Source organism: Glycine soja, chromosome 12 (genome assembly GCF_004193775.1).
Source record: "Glycine soja cultivar W05 chromosome 12, ASM419377v2, whole genome shotgun sequence".
Classification (NCBI taxonomy): Eukaryota; Viridiplantae; Streptophyta; class Magnoliopsida; order Fabales; family Fabaceae; genus Glycine; species Glycine soja.
Window position 1 is genome coordinate 40,003,477 of NC_041013.1, and position 21,241 is coordinate 40,024,717.

Below are 21,241 nucleotides of genomic sequence, written 5' to 3' on the forward strand. Positions count from 1 at the left end.
CTTTTACTTGATTATTTTTTATTTTTATATACATTTCAAAATTATACCTTAAAACTAAAAGGGAGAACTTTTGTTTTTCTATTTTATTTTTCACAAACATTGTCCATGATTATATGATCGAAGTCGTACGGATCAGTTTGATGCCTGCCCTTAATTTGTCACTCAGCCACCTTTTCTTTACAACAACATTGATTATGTTACACATTAACTCCTATGTTATTCAACAATATTTATGGTAGAAATAACAAACACAAAATAATAAACCACGAGACTTGAATTGTTGAATGAGATTGGGCAAATTGGAAGGAACATTCATTTGAAAACCTTAAAAAGGGTCAAACATGGTAGTGTAGTGAGAACTTAACCACTACACTAACGGTGCAAGCTTCCCATTTACTAGCTATAAGGCTAGCGCGCTTGATCTTATAAAATACAAAAAAACATTAGAAGAAAGAACATAAGAGGTTAAGTCGCAGCTACAACCTAATAATCATAGAAAAAGCTAACACTAACTATAAATATGTAGTCTTTGAAGGTGAAGAGAGAAGGTACTAAGGTCTTGATTTAAGCTCTTAGCATTTACGATTTTCAGGGAAGTCAATTCCCGAACCTTAATCCTTTCAGCACTGTGTTGGGTGCTAAGAAAGGATCATGCAAGGTGCGCTCTTGACTTCTCAATTCTCATCCTTTTTGGTATAAGCCGAAGTTCCCAACACCTCCCATTTGTCCAAAATGCAATGCACCCCTTTATCCTTCTTCTAAACTGCATCCAAGTTTACATATAAATTAAGAGACCATTCAAGATTTATCCAAATAAATAAATAAATAATAATAAACAGACCATGAAAATGAAGAGTCAGAACTCAGAATCAAGTGCAAATTGTAAAAAACATTGAGGAGTACATAGTAGTATAATGTTTAGATAAGAGTGTTAATTAATTGGATACTTAGGAGATATAAGACTCATTTAGTAGTTAAGAAAGTGTGAAAAAAAATAGGATAGTGTAGCGTTCTTACCTATAATCCATTAGGTCAAGCAACTTCACCAGATAAAGCAGCCTTAATTCTCTCAACAGTGCAGGCAATGAGATTGTTAACAGTAGCAACTGATCCAAGAGAAAGCTTTGCCGTTGGAACCGAATCAACCAATATTTGAAATGCCACAGTCAAGAGAGAACCACCATGTCCAATGTCACCAATGCCACCTCCATGTGCAGTGGTCCCATCTGGGAGTATAGCAAATCCTGAAGGGAGAAGGGCCACGTAGTCCGGGTCCCCTCCATTCAGAACCACGTTCATTGCCACAATATCTACAGGAGCATATATCACAAAAGATCCCGTTGAGTCCGCGCAACTCTCTTGTAATATCAACATGTTGCTTTGGCTTGAATTCGCACTCTGCATGCACCATTAGAAACTTAGGTTAGTCAAACTTATTCACTTAGTGCATGTTTGCTTAAACGTTTGCAATGGACTTTGCATCTTTCCTAGGCATAGAACGCAAAAGAAACAACTTTTTACCTATGCGTTTCATTCATTGGAAAGAATGAAAAAGGTTGCAACGTACGTGTAAACAAACATATCTTTAGTTTGACTAGAAATTAATGAAAAAGAAAGATTTCATGAAATTGATGAATAGTAAATGTGGCTATAGGGTATGGTCAACTTACATTCACCCGAAGTAGAGAGACACAATTTCCAGTGTCTCGGCCATTGGCAATGTGTGCCATTTCTTGAACAACTCCACCGTTGGAAAGAATATCCCACTATTTTCCAAAGGGTTGAAAAAGTTAGATGAATCACAAAAACAAACCAATTTAATTAAGATGAGATGAAGAGATAACATTAATCGACAAACACATGAAATTCTAATTCAAGAAACCCTTTTGTTCATTTAATATTACTTTTTTTTTATTTTGGAAAATGTCCAATTAATCTTTCATTTACTAATTTCTTTTTTAATTTATTGTTGGATGAAGATGCATGGAGATTTCATACTATTTGACATAGTGAAAGAAAAAAAAAAGAGAAAACAATAGAGAAATATAAGTATAACCAGTGATAAGAAATAAATAAATAAATAAATAAAAATAAGACATATCAAAATTTATATATATATATATATATATATATATATATATATATATTCATTTATCATTATTTTTTTTTCATTTAAAATTAAGGACGATTTAGAGAAAACAACATGATGTAAGATACGAAAGTCTAACATAATTTAAAATTTTAATTTACCGAGGGGATTACATCTGATTATCCGTTAAAATTGATTGGTGAAAAGTCAAAATGACACAAAATAATATGGAACGAAGTTTGATGGTCTTCAAGATCACTTGTCTTTGGCAATTTGAAAAAGATATTTGCAATTCAAAAAGTAATCGATGAGATAACTTAGAGTAGAAATTTGACGTATGATAACTAAAAATGATGAGTACATATCAACATAGAGACATACATCAGACACCCAACTAGGCAATTTTACTAAATGAAGCAAGTCTAGTAACCTAAGACCACACAATAATGCAGCCTAGAACATTCGATAAGAAGACAATCATTGGTGCATAATTGTTGCCTATAGTTTGATCAATGCGTCATTAATTACTAGGTTACCTCACTTCTGGAGTTCTCATCGCGGAGGAATTCAAAAACCCTTTTTGGTGACACAGGAAGCCAAAAAGAAGTTGCAGCACTGAGAACGATGCCAGGAGGCCTTCCTGGGTCATCTACACTCTTACGTGTCATGACCCTTACATCATCGGCACCAGTTCCAGAAAGTGTTGTCCATGTGTGTGCAGTAGATGCACTCACTCCAGCACAAAAGCTTATGACCATTCTCTCAGCCAGTTTCAACATGCTCTTCCTCCCATCTGGGTTTGTTATTACTAAAATTAATCATCAATTAGAATATTATTATAAGGTCAATTACTTAAAAAAGAATGAGTTTGAATTCATTGATATATAGATACCTCCAACATCTACTGTGGGAATGTTTGTTGCCATGGCACTAGCAAGCCTTTCACATTGTCGATCCAAGTTTGCAATCCAACGTTTTGCACCAAATGCATGCCCGGAGCTAACAAGCTGCTTGTATAGATTATGGACACCTCTGTCATCCACTTCTACGTGCTCAACCCATATGACCTACGGCAATGAGATTGACAACAAAATCAATTAAATGCCAAATGCAACCACATCATCTGTCTCATATTCATATTTCCTTTCTTTATCCATTTTAAAAATATACATTTAACAAGCTAGTTAAAAAAAATGTATGTGTAGCAACTAATTAAACACCACTTAAGAAAGAGATTTTTTTTTCTTTCTACGATGGTGTATTAATTCTAACCTTAGAGTAGCCATTGGGCATTTCTTGAATTAAGCAACCTGAGGGCCTTCTTCTACATCTGGCTGAAGGACTAGGACGCAAATTATCCAAGGACACGTCCACTACTGCCCAAGTCCCGTCACCGTGCTGCTTACAATACCTTACAAAATAGCTCTCTCGAGTTGGCACCAGAGGCGAAGGTACTTGCACTTCTGCTGTCATCTGCATATATAATAACAAGATAATGGATGTCAACAAATTCTATGTACTATGTTGCACATATTTTTCATATAAGAATAGATATTCAATGAAATACAATACCACTTGCAATGCACCGTTGTAATTCCCCGCCACCCCTGTTGATAGCACTTCCAAAGTCATTGCTCTTGAGACAATGCCAGAGAACACCGTGGACCATTGATTCTTAAATTCAAAACATAATATATAATTAGTGTAAAAGACTATAAATGAAAATTTTGCAGAATCTCTAAATATATAATAACGTGAGGAAAGAAATTAATTAAGCAGCCTATACACAAAATTATTAAATAATCTCTATCCATGTTATAACATGTAGTCGAATTTTATTAACTTGACAGTGTCATATAGAGATTGACTAGAACCATAACCACATGATCATAGTCCCAAATCATATAATAATTTCTTCCCATAAACGTACCACGTCCATGAGGATCTCAACAAGGTTAACATGGTTCATGATAACAACAGCAGTTTCCCTCGAAGCTTCACACTTGAAACCAACGGGTTTAGGACCAATCCCTCGAGGAAAAGACCTGATGTACTCATCCTCGTTGAGCACAGTGGTGCCATCCAGGGTAGTCAACCAAAGAGGCTCACCCATTTGCGCCATTCCAATGAGCTCCTCCATGGCTGCAACAGCAAGCTCTATTATGATTGGCTTATCAGCTTCAGTAGGTCCACTTATTGACCTTAGAAGATCTCCTGCAGCTCCACCATACATGTCCCCACCAATGCCTCCAGGTTGGCCACCAAAACCACCACTAACCCCAAGTTCTAGTGGACGAGGAGGAACAGATGAAGGAGAAACAAGTGGATAGCTCACCACAGGCTTCCCAACATACTTTGCAGCAATGGCAGATATCCTATCAATCTGACATTAACACCAACATATATAAGAATTAACAAAACACTCAACTAATTAACTATCCTCTTGGTTCTAAATCATATGTATTTTTTATCAGAGACAATCATATTTAAATGACAAACATTTATATAAAAGATTTAAATTTAAGATTTTATTTAAAGATAATTAAACATTTACCACTTAAACCAATCACCAAGTTGGTCCAATGAGTTTAGGATTTTTTTTATTTCTCAATTTTACTAATAATTATGAAAATGTCCTATTTAATTTAATCTATTTGTTATTCTTAAAAATTTGTATAACAAATAGTAGAAATGATAAAACCTTGTTAATATTCTTATGCGATTGTATATATGAAAACGAAGTGAAATTAAGATGATGTTTTTTTTAGTTATTTATGAAAAAAAGGGTTTCTCAGTGCAAAGTTGGAGCAGCTTCCAAATTGTGGTACCTCTTCTCTCAGGCGAGCATTTTCGAGCCTCAAGTGATGTTCATCGAATGACATTTCCCCTATAGCGGTTGGTCCACCACAGTTAGGACACGAGGCATTGCCGAGAGCTTCCCTGAACCTCATGTTATCTGCTCGAAGCTTCTCGTTTTCAGTTCTCAGCTGTGTGTTCTCATGACGTTCATGTTGGGTCTGTAACAAAAAACAACACACGCGTAAAGGGTTCAAAGCCTTTTTCACTTTTCAACAAACAAAAACAAAAAAAGAAGCAAAAACCACGTGTATTTATGTACCTTCATCTGAGTGCGCTTGTTCTGGAACCAAAACTTAACCTGCAATGGCTCTAACCCTAACTCTCGACTCAGCTCCTTCCTTTGCTTGTCATCAGGGTGCGGACACTCCTTAAAGAACCTGAAGAAGAAAAAAAATTAAAATTATCAAAACAAATTAATCAAATTGAATTCCATTAAAAAACACCAATGTGCATAAACAACTAACACAAGATTATTCCAGTTCAATCAGTAATCTGAACTCTCGAGTTCAAGTCAATCTCATGTTTGAACCCTAGCCGTGTAAGAGTTCAAGTCAATCCTCATACTAGTCTTATTTTCGGCTTTTAACAGGATTGTCACAAAGAGTTACATTGAAAAAGATGGGTATATTTTGGGTGACTTACGCTTCCATCTCCTGGATCTGGTGCTGAGTGTGGCGGTGGTAGCGTTTCTTCTTGTTGGGACGAGGGTCTTGGTCTTCACCGGAAGCACCTTCTAGATTTTCACTACCTGACTTGGTGGCACTGTCAAAGTCATCTTCACGGATTCTAGGGACATCGCTCTCTGAAGTGTTCTGAGGCATGTCCAGTGGGTGGAGCTGACCAGCTTCCATCAGGTTTGGCTGGAACATTTCTACAGATCTTTGAGATTCCGAAGCCTTATGGTTTTCAATCTAACACAATACAATAATACCAGGTATAAAGTACAGTGCAGTACACTCAAAGAGCAAGCATATATAAAACAACAACACTTTTCTGTTTGTTTTTTGCTTTCTGTCTAATTCACGTGTGTAAACACATAGCTAGGGAGGACTAATTGATGGGATAATTTAAATTATTATTTGGAGTATAAGAGTTGTGCAGAAAACACGAGGATTTTGACTAGGTTGATACGTTTTTTTGGGGGAAAGTGAGCAAGTAGTAGCTTCAAACAGTGAGAAGGAATAACGCGTTTTGCGAATAACGAGAAGAATACAAGAGAGAGTTTTGAGCCGGCCGGCTTGGCTTCACACTAAGACCAATTTTGACTTGTGAAAAAACAAAGACCCTTTATGAAGGATAAAAGTCAAATTGAGCAAACCGAACAACACATCAATCAAATTGTCATCAGAATCAGAACCCAATTGTGACAAAAATTGGGAGAAATTCGAGAGATGGAAGAAGAAGCAAAAAAGAAGAAAAAGAGATGAAGAAATTACTAACATGGCCAAGAGAGAGCCCTGAAGATAATCCAAAGCCACCAACGGTTCCGTTTCTTCCAATCATCGAGGGCATGTTTCTTGCTGGAATCATAATACCAGCTGGCATATTTCACACTCTAGAGAATTTCGATCCGTCTCCTTCAGTTCTCTCTCGTGTCCAGTGTTGTGTTTTCTGAGACCCTTTTAGGTTGAAAAAACTTCTCAGGATCTGTTTCTTCTCAGAATCTGACAAGGTCACTTCAAAAAGGAAACATGTTAACATAATAAGCCAAATGAAACTCCCAGCCACAAAAACGTGACTTCGCATGTCTATTTTTTTTTTTAAATGAATAATTAAAAGGCATCGCGCGTGTATATGCCATGTTAAAATGCACAGAAACGACTGGTAAAAGATAATGCACAGAAACAAAGTGTTGACAATTTCGGATTCTGCAATTCCGGACAAGCAAAATCAGAAAATGAAAATTAAAAAAAAAAAGCCCCACAAAGATTTTGTGGAATCCAACTAAGCTACTTGTTTTCCATGCATATATATATGGAAAACCTACCGTTCCTTCCGCATTCTAGCAACCCTAGCTAGCTATATGCACCCAAAAAAGATTAAGAATTTAAAAAGAAAAAAAATTGTTAACAGTATGAACGGTTTGGTTTCGCAAAATCAATGATCTTAAAGGTGTGTGAATGATATATATGATATATGAAATCAACATGTACCAAGATTTCTCCTCCACTTACCAGTCGGTGGTAGTTTCTGCAGAAGATATATAGCTAGCTAGAGAAGAAGATGAGTATTTAGATCTGCTTTGGGGCTAAGCTTGTTGCCAAAAAAGGGACCCTTTTCAAGGATTCATAGGATAGAAAAAGGCTGAGGAAGATATGGAAATAAAGTTGCTTACATATGGCAACCATGAAAAAAGCTTGATGTGTGTGTGTGTGTGTTGTTGTGATGAGAAAAGGCTTAGTTTGAAGGGAGAAACTGGGAAGGGAGAAAGAAGAAAGAAGACGAGAGGACAGAGACAAAGGAATTGAAGGAGTAAAGAAAAGGGAGGAGAAAGAAGGAACGGATGGAGAAAAATGTGGCAGCGATGAGTTATTGCTGAGGGTATTGAGATGGTGCAATTGCATTTAATGGTGAGCCAAAGAGGTGTAATTGCTAGTGAAAGAGAGGGAAAGATAGAGAGAGAGTGACATTTTTTTTTTTTAATTTCTTTTTCCTTTGTGTGTAGTAAGTAAATTTTTTGCCCCTTGGGAGAGGAGAGTTGATGGTGCAACGAATGACGGCTACCAAACTTCAATCTATTGCTTCTATACCATACTTAATTTACTTGTGCACATACTCTACTACATAATGTAACTAGTACATAATTAGTGAAGTTTTATCATTTTCTCAAAAAACATCATACATGCATAATACATATGTATGGTTTATGAATGGACAAAGATGAAGGTTTTTACTATAGAAATAATATTGTAAGCGTTATTTCTTTTCTTGCTGAAAAAGTCTGTTGATTGGCGTGTGAACACGAAGAGGTAATGCTAGCTAGCCTGGACTTTGAAAACGCATTCGCATGTTATGTCGTAGGAAATTTTGTTGACTTGGTTAGCCTATATTAATGAAAGATGGTTACATATATATAAACAAGATAAAAATAATGGTAACATGGTTCGGATAAAATTAAAAAGTTAAGTGGTACTAATAGTAGTACTGTACGTTGTTATTGATATTATTATTTGGGGTCGAAAAAAGGTACATGCAAAGGAGTGTATAATTTTCGTGTATAACCAGTTGTGTTTAATTTATTTTTATCTTAAAAAAAATGAGTGATAGTAGTATTGTCCTCGGCTTTAATTTCACCTGTAATAAAGGAGGGAATTCTGGTTATGGACAATTTCACTTTCTCTATTAGAAGCCACATCATTATTTTTTTCATAATATCCGGATAAACGTATTAATTCTAGCCAGTATTTCTTTTAATTATAAGTCTAATGAATAGGACTTTGGACAATGCATGTTAAAATTGTTAATTACATGATCACATGCCAATCATGATAATTGTCTTACACGTTATCATTCTAAGTCAATTAATTGTGGGATAAATGGCCTTTTATAGTCGCATCCCTTTCTTTCTTGATGGGTATAATCATGGGTTAAAATACGTGAAATACAACAAAGGAAGATATGGTGGAAGTATCCTCTCAAGTAGAAAACACGGGAAGGGGTGGGAGGGCTTATAATTTTTACTTAATTAGTCATGTATTAATCGATCGGTTCTTCATATTTATTTCTTTTTCTCTAGGACCATGGTCCGTGACTTGATAATTTGTCAATGAGCTATTTGCATTACATCATCCATTTTAATGCTGTTGAGGAACACCTCTATTCTGCGTCTGATTCTCGATTCCCATGATACGTTGAAAGTATCATGACATCACACATATTCTAACCGATGATTATGGCCTTTTGGGACAAGAAAACTGGCTGGTTTACCTCTTGCTTCTCTTTTTTTTTCTTTCTTTTTCTTAAACTCCTCTTCCTTTTTAATGGGTTGTAGCCAATTCTCTAAAATAATTTCTATCTTATTAAGTTAAGTATATAGTATATGTATGTTCATATATGATTGATCGTATCCATACATACATACTAAACCTGCAGGGTATATTCCCTTAGTAGACATGGAATATTGGGCATTGAAGCCAAAATATCTGGTGAAATAAATGAACCAAACATCGTTGATCATCAATTAATATGATTTGGTTATTATTGTACTACATGTTGTCAATTATAAAGAGATATTGTACTAACACATTGGAGAGTGTATTTAGAACTTGCATAATTGCTAAAGACGTATATATACATTATGTGATTATTAATAAGTTATTAGTTTGAGTAGTATTGGATTTAATTTTTTTAAATAAGGTTTTGGATTCAAGTTTTGTGGATGAAAAAAATGTAATGAAAAATAGAAATCACACTAAATATGATCCGTCACATCTTTCAACAGAAATTAATCATAAATAAAATTGATGGATATTTCGTACCAATATAATTGTATAAAAAATATACATAATGCATTTATTAAAAAGTATTGAAGATAAATATAATAAATTCAACGAAAATAATATACATAATGCCTTTATTTTAAAATATTTTATTCTATACTTATTAACTTTCATGCTCAATATACATATATAAATGTGTTTTTTTCATTTAAAATCTTCGATCGGTCTCTTTTTATTTATTATAAACCTTTTTTATCTATAAGAATAAGGGGGAAAAAGAATTATTTAAGTATTTTTTTTAATCATCCTAATTAGAATTTTTAATTTTTTTCGGTAGGATTCAAAATATTTCTATAAGTTTCGGTGATCCGCTATGTGACTTGTATTTTATGGGAAATTTGTAAAGAGATTTCTAAATGTTTGGTAATGTAAAATATGTATAGTAACAATTAAAATTAAACTTTCTGTAAAAAAGAGTATTAAAATTAAACTCAAAATATAAACACATTTAATGCTTTGAAAACATAAAAAGTATTAAATGCTTTGAAAATATTTAATGTTTTTAGATGAAAATATTTAATGCTTTTTAATATGTGGCATAGCAAATACATTAAAAAAAATACACCATTTAATAGTTACTCAAAAATGAAGTATTAAATTATTTTAGACTTTTAAGATAGTATTAAATATTTACGGTTTTATTATTTTTTAAAATTTACTACTAACATTTAATATTTAATATGTTAAAAGCATAAATCATTTAATACTTTATTTTTTATAATTAAAATTAAAAAATGAATAAAAATATAAATATTTAATATCTTAAAAGTCTAAATCATTTTTTTTTACTGGGAAAGTCTAAATCATTTAATACTTCATTCTTTTGGTGATTAATAAATTATTATTATTCTCTCATTTCTATGAAACATATTAATGTAACGAAACATTAAATATTTTCTGCCAAAAAAAATCACTCCCTCAATTTAAAAATAAACGTGGTCATAGGTTATTTTAAATAAACCAAAATAATTTATTAAATATATGAAATAGAAGAAATAATTTTATAAAGTGTTAATATTATGTTGAAAAACTAAAATAACACTCATTAAGGATATTAATGAAAAAAATTATTAATACTACATTGAAAATTAATATGACATTTATTTTGGAATAATTTTTTTTAAATGTGACTCTTATTTTGGGAGGGAAAGGATAAATATTTTCAAAGCATTTAATACTTTTTTATGTTTTCAAATTATTAATTGTGGCAAATGCTAACCAAGGCTTTCTAAAGAAGCAGCTTTTAAGAAAAGATTATAATTTTTTTATTTACCCTATAAAAAATTAATTAATTAAAAAACAAATATTAATTTTTTTATGTATTTAATTAATGATTATTTTTCAAATACCTTTAACTTGTTTCCTTTACCACATATATAAAATGTTAGAAATTTTCATTTCTTTCTTGCAAACCGGTGGTTAAGGATTTTTATGAAAACTGTTAACTATTATTATCATAGAGATAATAATTACGCCACAAAAAAGAAAAATAGAAATAATAATTAAGAAATAAAAAGTAAACTTTTTATAGAAGGTGTAATATTTAATATTAGCAATACATCTTCACTGTAATTTTTAATAAATATTTTTTTTTAGATTTTTCGCACTAGTATTTACTTGGTGTTCTTCTTCTTCTTTTTCTTTTTCTTTTTTTAAGGATACTTGGTGTTCTTAGAATATATAGTACTTATTAACAATACCCTTATTAAATATATACGGTCTATATGACATAATTCTCAAATAAATATTAAATGAGCAAATTTTATTTTTAATAAAAAAATATTTTTATTAAAAAAAATATTTTCTCAATTACTTAATTTGTTGGTTATCATTTCATTCATTTGTCCTGTCATTGTATCTTCACTAAATTACACTAAAGGGAACATTTAATAGAGTAATAGAGAGATTTAATGCAGTGCAATAAAATTTAATGACTCTATTAATCATTGTATAATTCATACTGTACGTAATTAATTGTTTCAAAAATAAATGAAACAATAAAGTATATTAAATAACAAGTATTAAATTTTCATTACTTTTTTTATGAAGTATTAAATGTTCATTAAATAAAGGAAATTGTTAAATTTTTTGCTGTCATTTTAAGAGAAGATAATGTAAAAGGATCTCATTACATTTGATGAAAATGCAAATGTTAACCAATGCTTTAATTTTATCCACGCGTTCAAAAACAAAAAGGAAAAAAAAATTATATTATGTACTAGTAGTACTAAATTTACAAAAACGATGTATTATTTTTAATTTATATTTTTTATTTTTCTAAATTTAAAAATAATTATATGCATTAAAATTGTATTAGTATGTGTTAAGGTTTATAATTAATTTTTGACCCCTCCTTACATGGTTTATAAATCCTTTAGATGGATAAGTTTTAAACAGATGAGAGATGGTTAATTTCTTATTTATAAATTTAAATAATGAAAATATATAAGAATACCATAAGACATGATTAAATAAAGGCGTAAACTCTTACTTTATTATTCTCGTTTTAATTTTTTTAAATAATAGAATGTTTGTTTATAATATATTTATCCTTCAAAAAAGTTTATAATATATTTAAATTTTCACACTTTATTTTTTATCCAGTCTTCTCTATAGATACAACATTGAAAAATGCAATGCAAGACACAACTAAAACACAATGGTCATGAAATGGTTGCAGTTACTCCTATATGTGAATCTTATTATGAAACATATAAGGCTTGACATGTTATAAACGAGTACAACTATTTTTATCTCTCAATCTTTTTTTTTATTACCACATATATTCTCTAAAAAATGTACTCCAAAGTGAAAGAGATAGTAATTTTTTGATGTCCAATTTCGAAGAATATTTTCTTAAAATGTGCCCATGTACATTATCGTTCTAACAAGTAACTGTCCATACAAATTTTTTTTTAGGACTTTTAATTAATTGTGACGTTAGATTAGCTAGTTTTTTTCTTTAAAAATGAGTAAGGGAGAGAATGTCTGTGTTGACAGCTGGGAGAAAGGTAAGAATGTAATAACTTTTTATTAAAAGTTTTGATTAACTTTTTAATAGTCGTCTAAAGGTTTTGGATTTAATCAACCAAAACAAAGCCATTGACCTACAACTTACCGTGCATCGCATGAGTCATTGGATTGTTTAAGTTTCTTTGATATTTATTAGTTTTTCGGTTTCTTATATGCTTATATGTTTTTGTTTACTTTTGTAATTTGTTGAGATTTAATTTATTTTATGTATGAATATATTCTGAAAAAATTTATTTTGTTTCAATTATGTAATTATATATGAGAATTGTATTTATTATTATATTATATCTTGACCTTGAAGTGCATAATATGGTTTATTTTCATATGATTAAGTTTTATTTCTAAGTGATCTTTATAATTTTGATTAATTATGGATTAGCCACAACATTTATAGTTTGATTAAAATTATATATTAAGTTATTTAAATATCATAAGAAATTAGACATAATATTGTGATTAATTGTACTTTATATAATGAATTTATCCCACAGGAATTTTTATTATATTTGTATAATTAATCAGGATAAAATGTCATATTATTTTTCATGGTTTACCCATAAGAATCATGAGATGATGTATAATTTGGTAATTTTATCATAAAGTAAATATTTGCGATAGAAAATCAAATTATTTTCATGTTGTACCTATAAAACATGAATTTGAGTGTGTAATTTGATTATCCTATCATAAAGTTTAATTGTATCTTATTAAATTAAAAATTTAGCCCACATGTAATTTTAATGTCATAAGATTCAATTTTCTGATATGTTTACATTGGCAAAACATACAATTAAGATTGATATGCCTCAAATTTTGATATAAGCTTTTGAATTTTTGCATCTTCTCAAATTGTTAGTTTTTCTGATATTCAATGTGATGTTCCTGAACTCAAAGGAGATAACTATAAGATATGGAAGGAAATAATTCTTCTGTAATTAGGGTGCTTACTAAAGCTTTATCTGTCAACTAATCATGAAGTTCTCATCTCTCCGGCTCACCAGTGTGAAAGGCGTGCATGAGTACATGCTCAAGTATGCATAATGCCTGACCTTGCTTTTGCAATTAGAATGTTAGGAAGATATCAAAGTAATCCAAGTATTGGCAACTAGAGAGTTGCAAAGAAAGTGATGAGGTACCTTCAAGGAACCAAAGATTACATGCTTATGTATGGACAGACAGACAATCTAGATGTGATTGGTTATTCAGACTCAGACTTTGCTGGTTGTGTTGATTCTCACAAATTAACATCTAGGTACATTTTCATGATGACTGGTGGAGCTATTGCATGGAGGAGTGTTAAGCAGACTTTGATTGCTACTTCTATCATGGAAGTTGGGTTTGTCTCGTGCTTTGAGGCTACATCACATGGTGTATGACTTAAGAGTTTCATTTTTGGGCTGAAGATAGTTGATATTATTTCAAGGCCTTTGAGAATTTTGTGCAATAACTCAGTAGTTGTCTTTATGACTAAGAATAACAAAAGTGAAAGTCTGAGTAAGCACTTTGATATTAAGTACTTAGCCATTAGAGAAAAAGTAAAAGACAAGAAAGTAATCATTGAGCTAATGATCGTTGATCATTTAGCATATAAACATTGAGCTAATGATCGTTGATCCTTTGACTAAGGGCATGCCACCGTTTAAGTTCAAGGATCATGTGGAAAGAATGAGACTTGGTTCCACTTTATGATTGTATACATAAAGATTAGAGTTGAAACTCTTATATTGTGATATTTTCTCATATTCAGGTGCACATTGATTTATTTGAGAAAATTTATGTTTTGGACCAAGAATAAACATTGGGTTTATTCATTAAGTTTTATTACCACATTAAGTATACTACTTGGGAAATTGAACATGTCATAATATATGAATGGATGATATTACTCGTTACAAGAAGAACTATCATTATGATTCACATGTTCATTTCTTAAGGAAATTGAGCATTGACTTATTTTAGTCAATGAGTCAAAACTTTTACACCAAGTGAGAAAATATAATAATTTTCTATTAAAAGTTTTGGTTAACTCCTTAATAGTGGTCTGAATGTTTTGGACTTAGAAGGTCAAATGTTTCATCAGTTTTTAAGTTGAAAGGCCAAATGTTGAATGACATCAATGGGCGATAATGACAACTAAATGTATTATTGATGGTAGAATGTCTATATATAACACATGTGTTTGGTTCTTGAGCTTATATTATTCATTTTCATCTGATACACCATCTACAAAGAGAGAGTGAGAACTTGAAAAAACCAAAACAAAATAATTCGCTCTATCATGTTGACGACGTACATATGAAAGCATGGCAATGGAGAAACAAACACATTATTAGTAGGTTAATTATAATTAAGTAAATTCACTCACCTGCATAAATACAAAAAATAAAGATGTAAGGAAAATACAAAAAAAAAAAAACATAAATACAACAACACACTAATTCAGAATATCAAACCTAAAAAATAAGCAAATAAAAAAAATCCTCAAATAAGACATTTATTAAAAAATAAAAATTAAAAAATTAATTAAAAAAATGGTTTGACCAAACACAACCTACGTTGGCCCATCTCAACCTATAGATTAAGTAAGTTGGAATTGCACAACTCAAGCAAAAATAAGTCACAATTTTTATTAATTGTTCAATTGAGAGTTGGTTTAGACAAGGATGATTCATAGGTTGGAGCTTTAGCTGACAAATCTAATAAGAACAATTAATGATATTTTTATTCCCTCGAAAAATTCTAAATCTTAGTCTCAGTCTTTAAATTTTATAGCACTAGTTTTTTTTAATATTTTTTTTAAATACTCCAACTTTAGCCCATGTATAAAGAAAAGTGTTACTTTTAGAGAGAAAAAAATGAATACTTTAACACATATAAGGGCAAATAGTATTAATTTTAAAAGTGGGACAAAAAACAAAATTTCAAAAACTAAAAATACCATAAATTCACTCTAAAATAAGTATATTAATTGTTCTACAAGAATTTTATGTATTTAATGTTACAGAATTGTCTTTAATATTAATAAAAAAATAAAATACTTACTTTTATTGTGCACATTTCATTACATTAGACAATTTTATTGTGCACCTTTCATTAGATGATTTTATTTTTGCATGAACTTTTTTTCTCTTAAACATAGTAACTATATCATTACTCTTATATTGCCAGTTTCTTTATTTTCTATTGAGTTTATTTTTTAATATAACTTTTCAACTCGGCCCAAAATTCGGCATTCGTTAAAGTGCATCTTTTTCAAAATAATTATATATTAATTAAAGTTTAATGATTATATAATAATAATATAAAACGATTTTACCCTGTTAATTTTCCTTTATTTAATGTTAATAGCTCTAAAACATCTTTTATTTAATTGTGTAAGTTTTTATGATTTTTTCTTATTTTCAATATCAAGTTTTAATGAAGAATAATTTGGAAGAAAAATTAACTAAAATTGATGAGATTAAGTGTGATTAATTAATTTTCTTAAATAACATGAGATGTTTATTTTTCTTATATTTAATTAACTTTACCTTATTTAATATAATATCTCTAAAACATCCTTCATTTAATGACTCTTTCTTATTTTCAATACCAAATTCTAATAAAAGATAATTTAAAAAAAAATATTTTTTAATTAAAATTGATGTGATTAAATCTGACTAACTAAAAGGAGGAAAAGGAGGAAGAACCAACAAACTTACCATTCATAGTCATTTATGATGGTTAAATGATTATGTAAAAGTAAAATCATTATACATTATCATATACTATATAACTTTTGTCTCTCGATTAATAATACAATTTATTGAGTTAGTAAATAAGATTTCATAATCATGATATTATATTTATATTAATATTATTTATTTTAAAAGTATATTATAAAATATTTCTTAAACATAAGTATATATTTCTTTAATTTTACGATTTAATTATTCATAATATTACTAATAATATATTATGTTCACAAATCAGGTTAAGTTAGTCTTGTTCGAAATATTTTAAGTCTTGATTATCAAATTGAGTTCAAGTTCAAATAAATGATTCTATTCAAATTTTAGGTTGAATTGAAACAACGATTAAACCTGTCATAATTAGACGTCCTAGGATATGTTTATTATTTTTTACAAGTAGAAGTAGGACATGGGTTTTGACATATAGAGTTGGTGAGTGGACATAATCATCATAAGATTCCTCATTCATTTTCTGAGACAGAGGAAAGGACTTTGGCCATAGAAAGCAAAGCACTTCACAGTGCACACACACGCTCTCTCCCTGCAAATTTGCTTCCCATATTAATGGCTCTGAGCCACGCAAGCTGGCTCTGCAATCACAAACGCCATTTACTACCTTCATGTTTATCTCGCACTCCCTCATCTCTATTCAGTTACGGCAGATACTATTTGCTATCCTAATAATATTGATTAACAAATTTAAAATAAAAATATTTTTATTAAGACACCAAAAATTATACTATCTGTGATTTTTTTATGTTATTTTATGATTTATACAATAAATATTTTTTTTAGTTTCTTAATGTAAATACTAATCAGAAAAACCCTTCTCTTATTATTTCACGTTTCCTTCCCAAACTTTCATTTTTATAAAACAAAAACAAAAGATTTTCAAAATTAAAAAGGAAGGCTTTTATTGAACGGCGTGAAAGGATGTGGGGTCGTTAACGGGTTCGGACTTGTGATATGTGAATTGTAATGGATCAAATGGTCCCTCAATCGGTACATATTTAAATAATTTATATTTTTGTTTCTTACTATATTTTTTAATTAAAAATTAACATTCTAATATTTTTTATATAGAAATTTTTAATTTTAATTATTTATTTATTAAAAAAAAATTTAATTAAAATAAAACAACTAAAGATTAGCCAATTATTTAGAGCAAAAGTCAAAGGTTGCGTGTGGTTGGATAAATAAATATCTGGCAAATTCACTCACATTTCACACAATGCACCAGCCAGTTGCAAGGGAAAGTTGGGGTGGGTCCAGAAATTTATTGCTTTTAATGTAACTGGTTTGGGTCAAACCTACCTCAGTAATTTATATTTTACGTTTTCACTGATAAGTGATTTAAAAATATTGAGTAAAGAAAATAAAATATTTTCCATTAACTTTTTTAATTATTTAAAAGTAAATATTAAATGGTTTTATATTTTAAGATTTAATTTAAATGCATTCATAGTATATTTTTTATATTATTATCTAATTATAAATTGACATGTATTTTAAATTTATTAATTTTTATAATAATCATTTTAAATCAAAATGTCTTTTTTTATACTAATAATGTATTAATATTAAAATTATTTTAAATAACATATTTTATTAAAACAATTTTAAAAAATTACAAATGCTTTTAAAGTATTGATTGACATTTGTCTTTATTATAAAAAAATATACTAAAATAACTGTCAATATATAATTATTAAGTTTTATTTATTATTATAAAGTTTAATTTTGATATTATTAATATATTATATCATAATTTTTATAAAAAAGTATTATTATTTTGTTAAAAATGTTTCCTGTTTAGAGTAATTGTTTAAAAAACTAATAATTATTATATTATGTTATATAATAAATATTTTTATTTATAATTATGTGAAATCAATGTTAAGAATTGAGGTTAAAAATAATGGCATCAGTATTTCGCACCTGATAGTTTTAGTGTGAGGCATGTGTGTTTTTCCTTCACCGCTTCAAACCCAGATTATTCCCCCCCCCCCCTTTATGAGGATATTTTTTTCTTCTAGAAAAAAACCATCATAATATGCATGTTTGAGTATGTTTGGCAAAGTATTTCATCTCATTTTTATATTTTTATTAATTGAAAAACTTATTTAATTGTTTGATGAATAATTTTTTTAGTAATTTTTATTATTTTTTGAAATAATGTTTTTTAAATCTTATCTTTTAATTTTTAGTTTTCTATATATTTTTATTTTTTAACCTTAATTATTTATCAAATTTTATAATTATCCTTTTTAAGTAAATGATGCTTTTATTACTTTTTTATTATTTTATATTTTTTATTTACTTCAACAATTAATTTTATCAAACACTTATAATTTAATATGCTAACTTTTCAACTTTCATCTTTTTATTACCAACAAATTTTTTAACTTCCAATTAGTTTTATCAATCGTAACCTTTTTCTCTAACATATCTCTATAAATTTTGGTCTTTTGAAATCATCATAAGATTAAACTCACTATCCCTTCCTAAAAATATGTTATGCAATAATCAAACTTAATTTAAAACTCATTATCCCTTCCTAAAAATATGTTTTGGAGGAATCAACTTAAATCTACTCCCCACTCAAGGTATGTTGCTAAGTCATATCTATTGGGTGCCCCGTTGCTTTCACTATAAGTCATGTATGCCACATCCTTCCCTATCCTTATGGGTGTCAATTTGGACTCACAAACGGGAATCCCACGAGACTTTTATGGGATTCCTGTATAGGCCCCGCAGACAAGAATTTTTTTCCCATGGTGACAGAAACGAGGATAAATATTCTCTTGTGAGCATGATAGAGATGGGACGGGATCACACCCCTGTCATGAGAAAATTACATAATTACCCTTTATATTAATTGTTATTTTATATTTTAAATGTTAAAATATTAAAGGTTGGTTTTATATTTTAACAAAACAACTCACTCCTCACAAACTCACTTGTTCGTTCACTTCTCCCTAACCTAAGCGTCGTTCACTTCTCCCTAGATCGCGTCGTTCACGGTGTCGCTCTTAGACTGTGCAACGCCATCTACTCCCGTCGTCAGGGATCCCCTCACTCTTGTTCTCATATTGGGTGGTGCCATCCACTCCCATCGCCACTTGCCATCGATCACATTCTCTGTGTCGTTCTTTCACTGGGAAGCACCCATTGCCGTCTTCGGTTGTTGTCAGGGAGTCAAGTTTCTTTTCCACCCTTCTCTATTGCTGCACAAGGAGAAGTTTGTATTGGTGTTCTCTTTTCAATTGTTTGCTTTTCTCGCTGTTTGATTTCAATGTAAGTGTTGAAAAAGAGAGAAGAAGAAATTAATAAAAAACACACTTCAGAGGAAAACTCAACACAAAGACGTTGTGAGATAAAGATGGCATTAGAGTGCATAAAATGGCGAAGACTCTTCTGAATGCAATCTGAGTATTGCTTACATGGCTCACTCACTCGTAACGTTTCATTTTTTATTTTTGTTTTCTTTCAATTTCAGAGAAAAAAAATATTTTTGCTTTATTTATTTATGTTTTGGGTCTATAAATTTACTTATATTAAAATTTAAAGTTAATATATATATATTTTTTAATTTCAGAATCCTGCAAGGATTGCAAAAGCCCACAAAAATGAAATTAGAAAAAGAAACCCCACAATAAGGATCAAGAACGAGGACAGGGTTAGTTGGGGATGAGAGACTACTCCCCATCCCAGCCCTGTCCTGTTGAGCTACCATTCTTTCTAGAATTTAAATGTGTGGGACAAAATAAATCTCACATATATAACATATAAGAGGTAACAAATCTTTTATGTCTATATTCATTTTGTTTATCACAAATAAACATATAGTACAAATTAAAGTAAAACAGCAATTCAGTTTTAATGCATTATTATCAATATTTTTTTGAGGGGTATATTATTATTATTATTATTCTTGTAATAATAATAATAATTACATTCCAAATGAGACCTTTACGAATTAATGAAGATTTTGACAAATTAACATCATCTGGGTATGGGAGTTCCGTGGGGTCATATGCCGTATGTAACAGGGCCGATATCATTGTCGTTTTCTGAAAAACTATATTTGATTCTTTTACTTATTTTGTTGTTGAAATTGTTTTGTTTAAGTTTTATTTTTAATCCTTATATTTTTAAGTTAAATGTAATCACGGATTCTAATTTCTATATTATCATGTCAATGAATTTGGTCATTAAACTTTAAGAAAATATAAATTTAATGAATCTTCTCTATGAATTTATCATGTTTTTTTAAAAAAAATTTAGAACTACTAAATGCACATATTTAAAAAAATTTAAGAATCAAATTTATTAATATGAAAAATACAAGGACCTTGATGGCATTTAATTAAAAGTAAAAGTATAAAGATTACAAATATATTATTTTCTTTGTCTTACCAATAATATCTTCCTATTAACAGTAAATCTCTTCGATTATCGAACTAAATTTTTTAAGGAGAGAAATGTCAGAAACAAATTCTAACATTTTTTTCTTAATACATTTATTAGTTGAGATTTATTAAGATATATAAAATCCATAATTTTGTGTCATTTTTAATAAAAAAAAAATTCAAGAAATAATTCATTCAAAAGAATATATAAGAGGATGTGTTACAAATGATTCTATACTTAAAAAACTAAACTATCTTGTTAAACTTCGGCAATTAACTGAAATTATTAAATCATTAAAAATAGTAAACTAAGCAGATGCCGTACGGTACGCGAGCACGAGGTTGCAGCTCATCATACATGATGGACCCGACTTTGCCTACGTTGCACGTCACTACATCGAATGCATGATCATTATCTTCACGTACTCAAGTCTACACTCCACACTCTTAACTGCAAACGTGCTTTCCTGAATATTCCCAATTCAAATTTCACCATATTTCTTTCAAATTCAATTTGAATTAACTTAAGAAACGAGATAAAAAAAAAAGTTCAAAACATTTCAACAATGGACACAACGGCCAAAGACGAGATATAATAATTAATTAAAGTTTAAGTTC

General features: G+C 29.7%; 1 protein-coding gene across 3 annotated transcripts; it reads right to left on the minus strand.

The window, feature by feature from the left end:
- Window positions 1-261: 261 nt before the first annotated feature.
- LOC114380366 (homeobox-leucine zipper protein HDG2-like) lies at window positions 262-7,505 on the minus strand. 3 transcript variants are annotated; one of them, XM_028339377.1, is made up of 13 exons: window positions 7,123-7,505; window positions 6,389-6,624; window positions 5,591-5,859; window positions 5,208-5,325; window positions 4,918-5,106; window positions 4,020-4,472; window positions 3,662-3,763; window positions 3,362-3,562; window positions 2,982-3,156; window positions 2,626-2,882; window positions 1,671-1,766; window positions 1,018-1,398; window positions 262-763 (listed from the first exon to the last, which is right to left on the minus strand). In XM_028339377.1, the coding sequence occupies exons 2-12, from the start codon at window positions 6,491-6,493 to the stop codon at window positions 1,033-1,035; spliced, it is 2,331 nt and encodes a 776-aa protein (XP_028195178.1). In that variant the 5' UTR covers window positions 6,494-6,624; window positions 7,123-7,505; the 3' UTR covers window positions 262-763; window positions 1,018-1,032. The 3 variants fall into 3 exon arrangements, with proteins under 3 accessions (XP_028195178.1, XP_028195179.1, XP_028195177.1); XM_028339378.1 differs by having other exon boundaries at window positions 2,626-2,897; window positions 5,591-5,808; window positions 7,123-7,502; XM_028339376.1 differs by having other exon boundaries at window positions 2,626-2,897; window positions 7,123-7,499.
- Window positions 7,506-21,241: the final 13,736 nt, after the last annotated feature.